Source organism: Ascaphus truei, chromosome 12 (genome assembly GCF_040206685.1).
Source record: "Ascaphus truei isolate aAscTru1 chromosome 12, aAscTru1.hap1, whole genome shotgun sequence".
NCBI classification, from domain to species: domain Eukaryota; kingdom Metazoa; phylum Chordata; class Amphibia; order Anura; family Ascaphidae; genus Ascaphus; species Ascaphus truei.
In genome coordinates this window covers 11,687,056-11,699,555 of record NC_134494.1, presented here as the reverse complement: position 1 = coordinate 11,699,555, position 12,500 = coordinate 11,687,056, and the positions used below count along the sequence as shown (strand labels likewise).

The 12,500-nt window shown below is 40.2% G+C and overlaps 2 protein-coding genes across 8 annotated transcripts in view; both read right to left on the bottom strand.

Annotated features, from left to right (window-relative positions):
• The window catches only part of LOC142463899 (sperm-specific sodium:proton exchanger-like), a 956,006-nt gene that overhangs the window by 434,790 nt on the left and 508,716 nt on the right, over positions 1-12,500 (bottom strand). The window lies entirely within an intron of this gene.
• On the bottom strand, positions 7,039-8,527 carry LOC142464278 (uncharacterized). Its single transcript, XM_075567750.1, has 2 exons — positions 8,454-8,527; positions 7,039-8,090 (listed from the first exon to the last, which is right to left on the bottom strand). The coding sequence occupies exons 1-2, from the start codon at positions 8,500-8,502 to the stop codon at positions 7,039-7,041; spliced, it is 1,101 nt and encodes a 366-aa protein (XP_075423865.1). The 5' UTR covers positions 8,503-8,527.

Below are 12,500 nucleotides of genomic sequence, written 5' to 3'. Positions count from 1 at the left end.
ATGTTTTCAGCATTTGCGGGTCACATTACTCATCATGTGATGATGTGGCAAGGGAAAATACTATACTACACTCTTAAAGGAGAACCTCACATCATATCACACATTTTACTCAACTCAGCGACAATTATTTACATGATGTTACACATGTCACACATGTCACACATACACAGTATATTCATCTTCCTTTACATTACACAATGCTTGTAATGTGACACGCATCTTTAAACGTTCATGTACATCTGTCTTCTCATGTTTACATATACTTTTGGGTCCTCCCTATTTTCATGACGTCACTTATTGGACGCTCAATCACATTGCATGTTTACATTGTAACCGTTGCATTACAAGCACTTCAACCTAACTTATACACACATGTACAGTAATTCATCATTGGGACACCTTGTAAACTCATTCTATACCAACTATCCTCCTTACACAAATGCATGCATATGCACACGACTATTCATTGTTGCCAACATGTCACAATAACATGGATAATTACACATGTTACACAAAACTTTTCCCACGTCAATCTCAGCCTTTTTGTCTCATTACATGACTGACTCTTGCGTTCACAAGTGTTACATGCATTGCACATGCAACTATTTATTTGCAAGCAATCTTTGTACAAAGCTTCACGTCACATCATTGCCAAATATCATCATTCCCTGCAGAATACACACAACAAATACTTAGAACAACAAGTGCACACAGCTTGCCACAGAAGTACTTTATTATGTTAATGTAACACCTTGCATTTTACTATGTCACCTGACATCATCACATACCTATTTAAAGGACGCACATTACCTGCTCATTCACAGCTACTCATTTCAAAATGTTGCGAATGTTTAGGAGACGCAGGAACATTCTTTTCTATGACATGCTTGCTGATCAAGAGAATGATATAGGGCAAGGTAGGGACACACCGAGGGACAGTGACAGTGACGCGGATACGACAGGGACAGGGAGAGGGACAGGAGATCAGAGGAGAAGACAGAGGAGACAACTTGTGCCTCGTCCGCGTCTGTACAGGGAGAGAACCCTGTTAGATGGGATGAGTGAGGAGGAGATTGTAAGTCGCTATCGTTTGAGTTCAGCAGCAATCTTAGCTCTTTATCAGGAGATAAGGGGGGATTTAGATTTTTTCACAGCCAGAGGTCGTGCAGTCCCTGGGCTTGTTAAAATGCTGTGCTCATTACATTATCTTGCTTCCGCGTCATACCAGACAACTGTGGGCATAGTGGGCGGGGTCTCGCAATCTACATTCTCGCGGGCCTTGACCCAGTTTCTCTATGCACTCAATAGACGCGCTAGGAATTATATTCATTTTCCTACAGAGGCAACAGAGTGGCTGGAAGTCAGGACTGGCTTTTATAATATAGCAGGGATACCATCTGTGCTGGGTGCAATCGATTGCACACATGTTGCTTTGATTGCACCTAGTCAGAGTGAGCATGTGTACCGCAATCGGAAGCACTACCATTCACTCAATGTACAGGTGGTATGTGATGCCACGATGAGGATAATGCATGTGGTACCCAAGTTCCCTGGTTCCAGTCACGATTCCTCTATCCTGAGGAACTCTTCAGTCTTCCATGCGTTCGAAGAGGGACATTTTGAACCTGGTTGGCTGCTGGGTGAGTACATATTTACATGTTCTAACACAAAACACATGTTGATTTAGGAATGTTGGCATTGTACAATTTGATCACTAATGTCAGCTTATGTGTGCTCCATTCATTATAGGTGACTCAGGATACGGAATTAGGCCGTGGCTCTTGACTCCGGTGCTAAACCCTCAAACTGAAGCAGAGGACAGGTACAATGCAGCCCATATATCTACAAGATCTGTTATAGAGAGGACATTTGGCCTACTCAAGACCAGGTTTAGGTGTCTGGACAGAACTGGTGGGGCTCTTCTATACAAGCCTCAAAAAGTGTCTGATATTATCCTTGCCTGTTGCATTTTGCACAATGTTGCACTCAGGCACAATGTACAGTCAGACCTAGCTGAGGCTTTGGTAGACGAGCATCCCACCCATGTAGCTGCTGAAAATGAACAAACAGCCAGTGGTGGCCAGACACGACAGAATCTCATCAATTCATTTTTTTCTTGTAAGTACAAACTCATATGTTCCTAGTACTACTTTTATAGTTTAATTATGTTATATTAACAATAATGTTTCTTTATATAACCTTCTGTTAGGACACAGATGAATATGGGTTGCACACCTTTCTTTTCTCTGCTGTGTGCACAAAGGGATGTGGCACCGGTATGTTATTGTTGCACAGGTTATATAATCCCTCTTCAATTGTACTTTAGTTGTGTGTATGTGAATACAACTTGGGTAACAAAGCAATAATATTTTAGCATTGTGTTATTCCTTATGCTAAGACAAAACACATATTATGCCCATAATCATTCATGCTTCTAGTATGCTTACATACAATGTTATTGGTGCAGTGTAACATGTACATCCAGATGATGTGTACACCAGGCTGATTTACATTTTGAATGTCATGAAATATACATGGTGTTGTACATTTAACACCAAATACACACTTTGCTGTGTTGTTTACGGTACTGAAGATGGCATGTCAATGTTTGCAATTTATATATTGTTCCTTTGCATTATAGGTATATCTCCAGTATGACTGATCATGGTATGTATATTTGCTGACATCTCTCATAAGATGTGGCTACCTCAATCTTCCTATAATTATTGGAACTAAAAACCCAACATATTGGTTTAAACACAAATGTTACATATATGTACTTTCTGTATCATGTATATGCATTTAGCTACTCTTGAGCTTTCATGTGCATTGTATTACAAAATGATTACTCACATTTCATCACATTTTATGTATGTTTCCTTATAATTTCCATTAATGTAATATAGAGGTGGTTGGAGAAAAGGGGATAACTGTACTTATTTGTTTACTTACGGGAGCACATTCATCACTAGCATAGACACACTTTTTAAGACAACTGTTTGTGTCTCTATCAATTGGTGTAGGATCCATGTATAACACCGACAAATGATAACACCAGCTTTATTATGGTAGCTTATATCATCATATTGACTATACTATGTATTTCTAAACGATTAATAAACACAGTAAACTATAGTTAGTTAGGTTAATGAAATATACACAGAAACGTACTTCATAACATGATGGTGATGTCATATTCAGAACATCATGCATTGGAGGGGACCATAACATCTGGCCAGTAACATTATTTGCTACAGTCCCAAACCATTTTATCTACATACCCATGTAACAAGAGATTTTAAATTTAAATGGCTACTTGGTTGTAAGTGTCCTTTACATTGGGAGAAGGAGTGGCTCAGTGAGTAAAGACACACACTGGCACTGATAGTTTGAAGCAGGGGAGTCTGGTTCAATTCCCGGTGTGGGCTCCTTGTGACCTTGGCCAAGTCACTTTATCTCCCTGTGCCTCATGCGGCAAAAAAACATTTGTACGTTCCACGGGCCAGGGACCTCAGGCTGAAACATGTGTCTGTAAATCGCTGCGTACAACTAGCAGCCCTATACATGAACATGCTCATATTATTATTATTATTGTTACATAGTTTCGACAGTCATACGTTCCATTACATATTAGAATACACAAATGTGTTAGCAGAGTGGGAATGGTTGTTATATATAAAACACACCATGTCATAAAATGTTAGTAGTCATTAAAGAACACTCAATAAAAATTCATGAGGCACTCTTTTGCAACATCATTATGTTAATTAAGTGCTTATGCAATATAGGCATAAGGGTATCACATTTTTAATTGTTTGTTAATAAGCGCTGCAAGCAATATAAAATTAGTTCCATATGTAGTATAGTAGTCGGTGGCTCCTCCTCACAATCATCTCATATAAAGGTAGACTCTTCTGAAATCATACATTGATCCGATTGTATCTTCCCCGACATCTCTGAAATACAGCAAACACATGATGGTCAAAGATGGCACCTTACTAGATATGCATCCGTGACAACGCGTTACGCAGCTCTATATGATTGTGTAGATACACACGTCACTCACTTATATGTTAGAAGTAAAACTGTTCATCAGTATGTAATGTTTCTTTAAATTTGTAGCAGGCATAACTATGTATAAGAAGTGAACGTTGCCTGTATACTGAAAGATGTGCGCGCACATCTTTGTGTGCGCACGCACTTCACGCTTGGCTCCACTAACTGTTAGCGCATGCGCAAAACAAAGCGTACGTTGTGCGTTCAATACATGTTGAAAATACCAGTAAACATAACATCTTTATTTCAAATACAATGAAGACGAAACTACATTCGTTCTAAACGAGTACATCTGTATTCTTTTTAAACAGACGTGTTTGAACAGAAAGCACGGCCGATAACACAATGCGCAAATGCAATACGTGTGACGTCATGTTAAGCCAGCGTGAAACGCACGCTAACACTCCTCCCACTCAATTAACATTCGGCTAACGCCCAGGGTACGCCTACAAACACTGAGCCGCACGCATCACACACTGCAGTTACCGTTACTATAACAAAACATGACAGCCAATAGGCTTTGAGGCGCGCACGTCGCTTGGGGGCGGGACTTACATCACTAATCCTTTTTAAGGACGCGTTGGCCCATGACAAGGGTCCCACGTCATACGTGGTGGACCCGGTTTTCAATGTTGTAGATGTTGCATGATAACAAAACAGGTATGTGTTAGAGTAATGGTAAAATGTTGCTAATATGTTTAAAGGGATAGGAAAGTACGTATATTTATTCCGTCAGCAATGTGTACTACTCTTTCAGGTCCTACTATATTGTATTAGGAAACAATTTGTTTGTGATCGCTACATGTTATGCAGTCTGCAATGTTACGCTGTATCCACGCATTGAAAGTGAAAATGGTGGTTACAAAAAAAAAAAAAATTTAAACGCAGAGTCAACGCATAACGATTGTTATATTTACCATTCTTCTAGAATTAACTCTTCGCCTGGCTGCAACTGGTCGCTCCAGAAATGCAAGCCATTTTCATCCACGCTTAACCCAACCGCTGAATCCAGTATGGCACATATCTCCTCCAGGATGCGCTCATAGGAATCGCCACTGCTTTCTTCAAATAATTGGTCGGGAGGTAGGTTCATTTCTTCCGGTTCCCATTCCAATGCATTTTCAGCTGAAAGGCTTGGTACATAATCATAGTACTTTTGTTCTTGTACAATGTGGGTTTCAGGAATGGAGGCTGCAGATATTGCAGCACGTATCGATTCAAACGGATCAGTAGTAGCGGATACATTGCTATTGCCATTAGGAATAAATATGCCTTTCACGACAATATAAGTGCCGTCTTTCAGGATAAATTGTTTTTCCGGGGCAATCTTCCAGAAACCATAGGTGTGTTGTAGCTTATCCTGGTCACGTTCAAAAAAGTCATTACTTGATAAAGTGAATCTTATTGAGGAATTAAAATTCCGTGCATGCTTACGGTCTTGGTAATAAGGATATTTTGCTCGAATGAAATCATCGATTTGGCGTGTGCTTGCTTTCTGTCCGCGACTGTTCAAGATGGCTTCACAGATCATGTACTTATACCCTAAAAGGGGATTAATATTGTTAACGAATTCATCAGCCATGTCTGAGTAGCACAAAAGCTGTGTGCAGGTCTGTGTTATTTGCTCATCAAAATGAATGTGCTGAATGGCTAACAAACTCCTGTTTTTCCTTGTCAAGGTCAACAAAAGTAACTACTTTGACTCCTTATTTCAAACGCCAATTGGATTTGTTTGTCTAATTGGGTTAACAGTTGTGGTTCGTGATATGGGACTGTGGGAGAAACATTTCTCCTTCTTTTATCTCGTTTGTGAAAAACATCCCTAGACTGTGAATGCGTTCACATAGTGTTTTTTTGAAAACTAACAAAGACCAGTGTGTGAAAATATTTCTTAGCCAGGCATATCAGTAAAAACACACCTGCAAAAAGAAATGTTTTTTCCCCGCTTACATTTCTGTGTGTATGTGAAAGTCTGGTTAACTCCCTGTCTGCATGAGTTTAAATACGTGTGTATATATATATATATATATATATATATATATATATATATATATATATATATAAATATATCTCTTATAAAAATATATATATATTTATATATAATATTTTTTTTTTTTTTATATTGCAGGAGTACACACAACATTGATGGCATTAAGTATACCTTGTATGAAACCTATTTAAATGGTGAGAAACATGATTGAATTAAGTAATAAACATTTGTTTAAGCACAATACTGTTAGAGTCTCATACTTAGGATATTTCTCAAACATTAGGCCTGTATTATTAAAATAGTGTTTTCACAAGGAAGCATGAAGTGTATTAGTTTGTGTATACCAGTTTATATAGTACTATATATATATATATATATATATATATATATATATATATATATATATATATATATATATATATATATATATATATATATATATATATATATATATATACACTCACACACTCACACTCACACTCACTCAGTGTGTGTGTGTGTGTGTGTGTGTATATATATATTATTATACATTCTGAGATGTTATAGAAACGAACACACAACTGATTAAAGGACAAAATTACAATGGCCAAGCAAGGCAAAGGTAAGTAATAATTTACACATAATCCTGCTGTACACGTACAAGAAAGATGTTTGCAGTTACTTAGGTGTTTTAATAATTGCATGTGACTAATATGCATATGCAATTCTTACATCAATTAACACACCCAAATGCAATGTTTTGCTGCAAAGTCAATGGCAGCTTCTCTAAACTTAGCAACTGGCTCCTGGTGGACCATTACTGAACAGACGATTACAACATAAATATTTATAACACAATTAATTATGAGTGTTAACATTTCCAAAACTTCACGTGTACAAGAACATAGTTGAAAGTTTGGAAACAACACAGTCTTCAGCATACATACAATAGTAATTAGATAATCTGAAGTCAACAAAACAAGGCCAAAGACATATTTTCTGAATTATAACATTTATTTTTTTTGTTCCTTTTGCGAGCGAGTAACAGGCCTGCTTGTTGTCTCTTGAATTTTCCTTTTTCTTTTGCCACCAACTTTAGGCACAACAGAGCCACTTTGAGTGGCCTCTGGCACTTCACGGGCAGGGCTTGTGGCCAGTGACTGTTCACCTACGGGGCTTGTGGCCAGTGACTCACCTACAGGGCTTGTGGCCAGTGACTCACCTACAGGGCTTGTGGGCAGTGATTCACCTACAGGGCTTTTGGGCAGCGATTCACCTACAGGGCTTTTGGGCAGCGATTCACCTACAGGGCTTTTGGGCAGCGACTCACCTACAGGGCTTTTGGGCAGCGATTCACCTACAGGGCTTTTGGGCAGCGACTCACCTACAGGGCTTTTGGGTAGTGACTGTTCACGGACAGGGCTTGTGCCCAGTGACACATGTGAGCAAGTTGGTAGACACTGCACAAGTGATGGTTGGTCTGTTTCATGTGTGTCTTGTTTTGTTTTTGTCGCCTCCTTTGTAGGTGTCTGCTGCTGAATTTGTACAGATGGCAGCGGTAGGATGTCATCAGGAACCTGCACAGCAATGTCTGCTACTTGACCGGTAACATTTGGGCCTGGTGAATGAATATCAGATGAATGTGGTGAAAACTGACCTGCATGAACAGATCCTGGCTGGGAGGTGTTGAATTGTGGTACATTAGTCATTCTCCAGTAATTAGCTTGTGTTTGCTGAACAACTAATGCTTCGAATGAGGTGTTGATTTTTTGCAACTGTTTAGGCACTTCAATGAAGACTCTGTGGAGATGTGCCAATTGTGATACTGTTTCTTCCTGCAGTCCAATCATCCTTTCCAGCACTGTCATCATGTCTGAATGGCGACGATTTTCTGCGTCCACTATTTTTCCCTCTGAAGCTACAATTGCATCGTATGTGGAAGTTGATGGACGATTTGGCGGTACAACAGTTTCTATTGGCACCTCTTCATGGTCACATGATTGTATTTCAGTCTCTTCTGTGGCGTCATCCTCATCATACTCATCATCCTCATCACCATGATGTTCTAAAAAGAAATGTACACATTATTAAATGGCATGTTAATGTATGCTGTGTTACTATGTAATTGTACTGTGTCCTAAGTAACACCTAACATGTTAGCATACGTTTTATAACCTCATTAAAAACTACCTTGACTTACGAATAATGTTTGGACTCAGTATGAAATATGAATGAATGAAAAGTTGCTCTAAACTCAGAAGTCCTACATGATAATTAACATCACTAACACAATACATGTTGCCTTACACTTAATTTTCACTGACACTAAGTAATCCTATTTAAAGAAGATGTGCAAAACAAATAATGCACATGACAACATAACATATAGAAGAGCACATATTATATGGCCAGCAAATGATACACTCACCTTCTAGTAGTGTTGAGCTGGCTGACCCAGGTGAAGACACTTGTTCCATCTCAGGTGACACATGTCCTCCAGGGGCAACTATATATAACAATAACATAAGTTTTACATTTACATGTGTAAATATTGAACAAACACTTATTGTATGTTCTGTATTTATGATTAACTAACAACATCAGTTCCTTAACCGAAAATGTGTGTGAAAGTGAACATAAATAGTTGTAATAACACTGTACATGCCTGTGTACTTAGAATTTTTGAGTTCCCTAACATACAACATACTATGTTTCTGCAGTAATGCGTGAGGATAAATAGATTAAATGAGTACATAAAAATCATATGTTGTGTAGTGATATCAGTATCATAATGTACATAACTATCATGAGATGACCATTCACAATGGTTATCATGAAGGTGGTCATATTGCAAAAAGTGTTGTTTTTGGTAGAGGATATGTGTGGTACATTAATCGAAGATGTGGCACACCTGAATGTGGCTGTGACTCAACAAGACAACACATGCAGTGTGTGATAATGTGTCTTTCATAGTAGTTCAACTATAGATATGAGTGAACTAATGTGTGACGTACGCTTTGATAAGTAATGAGTTGTTGGGGCATTTAGTAGCTAGAGTTAAGCTTTCAAATGAGTGTGATTAACTTCAGTTGTGCTATTCAGGTTGTAAGAAAGGTATTCCCTTCCCCAAAAAGCCTAATCAGCCACACCTTTCAATGACTTGAAACAGGTGCAAATGGTGTGAACTAAGTTGACCGTGAAATGAGGCTGTAATTAGTGTGTGTGCTGAACCCCACCCCCTCTGTTGAAGTGTATGCTGTGATGAGATATTAATTGCAGCTGCTTTAACACAATGGTAGATGAGCTAAGTAGTCATCTGCAGTGTTTAAGTTATGAAAACAATGACATAACATATGATACGTGTGCCTCATTATGCTGTCTGTATATGACATAAAGCAAAAATGGACCTTTTCATAAGCAACTATAGATGTGTTAGTGCCAGTGATGTTTGTAGGCCGTTACATGCAATTTCTTTGATGCATGCTTAAAATAGGCAGTAATGTCATGTTTGTCGGAGTAAAATCAATAAAATACACAATAATATGATACATATTTCTGTTCTGTACCTGTAGCTACTAATAATTTCTGATTAACATGTGTTACACATGTGTACTACCCTGTTGTTCCCCATCTTCGCCCACCATCAATTGCTTCCACTGCAGCTATGCATTTTGGGAATTCACATGTAAATGAGCACGCAATGGCACGTGCTATATTAGTTACTGCTTTTAGTAGGACTACTACATATATGTCTATTTTGAGATATATATATACAGAATCAGACATATACATATATAGATGCAGGTATGCTTATATTGTGAAGACAGTATAAAAAGCAGTGTAAATATGCAAAATAACTGTAAGCAACGACACGCCTAGTACAGTAATATTTATCACCTGCTGGAAATTGTGACGGATAAATTCCAATGTCACGGTCACCAGCCAAGCCTTCCACGACGACGGTAAGTAATTTTGGCCGAAGCAGCTCCTCCAATGGAGTCAATATGAGACGTTGTGGTGTGGGCCCACCTCCAGTGCCAGTAGCATGCACGCGTTGGTCTTGTATTTTCTTTTTCAATTTGGACCTAATATCATCAAATCTTTTCCGACAATGATACTTGTCCCTGACACTATTCCCACAGGCATTGACACCAATGACTATTGTGTCCCACATTTCTTTTTTGCTTGCTGCACTTGTCCGCCCTTGAAAAACATATAAAAGATATGAGGTAAATTAATAATAATATAAGCACCAGTTTCCTACACTGCTAGCTGTTCCAAGAGATAGCAAACATGCTGTTTTATGTGTAATATGTGAAGCACATGAGCATTCACTACTAAACCTATACATGTAAGCAAGGTTGCATTCATATTGTATGCAGTTCTGGCAAATTGACCGCCTGTGTTTATTTGTCCTTGTAAGGCATGATAAAAAGCTGTGTTTCCACACTAATGAACATAGAAAGATATTGTGTACCCATATTTGCATATGAACAAAACTCAGATGACCTAGGATCACATGTATTTGAATAATAAATGTAAAGTTACACTTACCTACTAAATGTCCATAGAGACTGTCATAGTGCTCCAGAATGCCAGTGACAAGAGCCCTATTTTCCTGGTCATTGAAGCGAGGATTACGTGGCTTCTCCACACGTTTTTTCCGAGCAGGTTTAGGGTCAGAGCTTGGCTGGTGCTGACTGGACTCTCCTTCTTCCAATGGAAGAGCCTCCAAAAGCTGGCCACCAGCAAGCACGCCACCACCAGACACCCCATCAGCAACTGCGCCACCAGCAGCACTCCCAGCACCAGCACTCCCACTCCTAGCACCAGCACTCACACTCCTAGCACCAGCACTCACACTCCTAGCACCAGCACTCACACTCCTAGCACCAGCACTCCCAGCACCAGCACTCCCACTCACAGCAACAGCACTCCCACTCCCAGCACCAGCACTCCCACTCACAGCAACAGCACTCCCACTCCCAACAACAGCACTCCCACTCCCAACAACAGCACTCCCACTCCCAGCAACACCACTCGCAGCACCAGCACTCCCACTCCCAACAACAGCACTCCCACTCCCAGCAACACCACTCGGTGCACCAGCAACATCACTCCCCTGAACAGAACGTTCACTCCGACGCGTACTCGCACGAGTAGCACTCCCACTCCCACCAGCATCACTCTTCCCACGCTTTGCGGGCATACTTCCAGCACTCACAAAAAACAGACAAGAAATGTACAGGCAATCACACGACCCACTTCCACATATAAAACAAGACAAAGATGTAAACAAAACAACAAAGGACAAAGCTCACCCAATACACAACAAGTCTCTCAGTCAATATGCAAATCTTCAATCGTCCAGCTCTGTGCGTCTCTCTCTCTCTCTCACTCCCAACAACACAGAGAATGATTAGCAGTACACGTTGCCTTTAAATATGGCGCGCAATCAAAAACATGCTTGTTTCGCCTGATTCAGCAAGATTTGTGATTGTGCAACCTAACAGCACCCCGCCACGCACGCCGATACACCTGTGTGTGATCGGCTCATCATCGTGAGAGTGGGCGGATTTGTTTTCTGGTTGATTTTGAATGTATTCGGCACTTACTGCATACGGAGAGGGAAAAACGCCAATAACATGACTAATCGATAAGCTTGCCGATTTCACATAATCGTCGCTTACTGCATGAGGCCCAGTGTGTGTATGTGTGTCAGTCAGTGTGTGCGTGTGTGTCAGTCAGTGTGTGTATGTGTGTCAGTCAGTGTGTGTGTGTGTGTGTGTGTGTGTGTGTGTGTGTGTGTGTGTGTGTGTGTGTGTGTGTGTGTGTGTGTGTGTGTGTGTGTCAGTCAGTGTATGTGGGTGTGTGTCAGTCAATGTGTGTGTATGTGTGTCAGTCAGTGTATATGTGTGTCAGTCAGTGTGTATGTGTGTCAGTGTGTGTGTGTGTGTATGTGTGTCAGTCAGTGTGTGTGTGTATGTGTGTCAATCTGTGTGTGTATGCGTGTCAGTGTGTGTATGCGTGTCAGTTAGTGTGTGTATGCATGTCAGTCAGTGTGTGTATGCGTGTCAGTCAGTGTGTGTATGTGTGTCAGTCAGTGTGTGTATGCGTGTGTGTGTATGTGTGTCAGCCAGTGTGTGTATGCTTGTCAGTCAGTGTGTGTATGCGTGTCAGTCAGTGTGTGTATGCGTGTGTGTGTGTATGTGTGTCAGTCAGTGTGTGTATGCGTGTCAGTCAGTGTGTGTGTGTGTGTGTGTGTGTGTGTGTGTCAGTCAGTCAGTCAGTCAGTCAGTCAGTGTGTGTGTGTGTGTGTGTGTGTGTGTGTGTGTGTGTGTGTGTGTGTGTGTGTGTGTGTGTGTGTGTCAGTCAGTGTGTGTGTGTATGTGTGTCAGTCTGTGTGTGTATGTGTGTGTATGTGTGTGTGTATGTATGCGTGTCAGTCAGTGTGTGTATGCATGTCAGTCAGTGT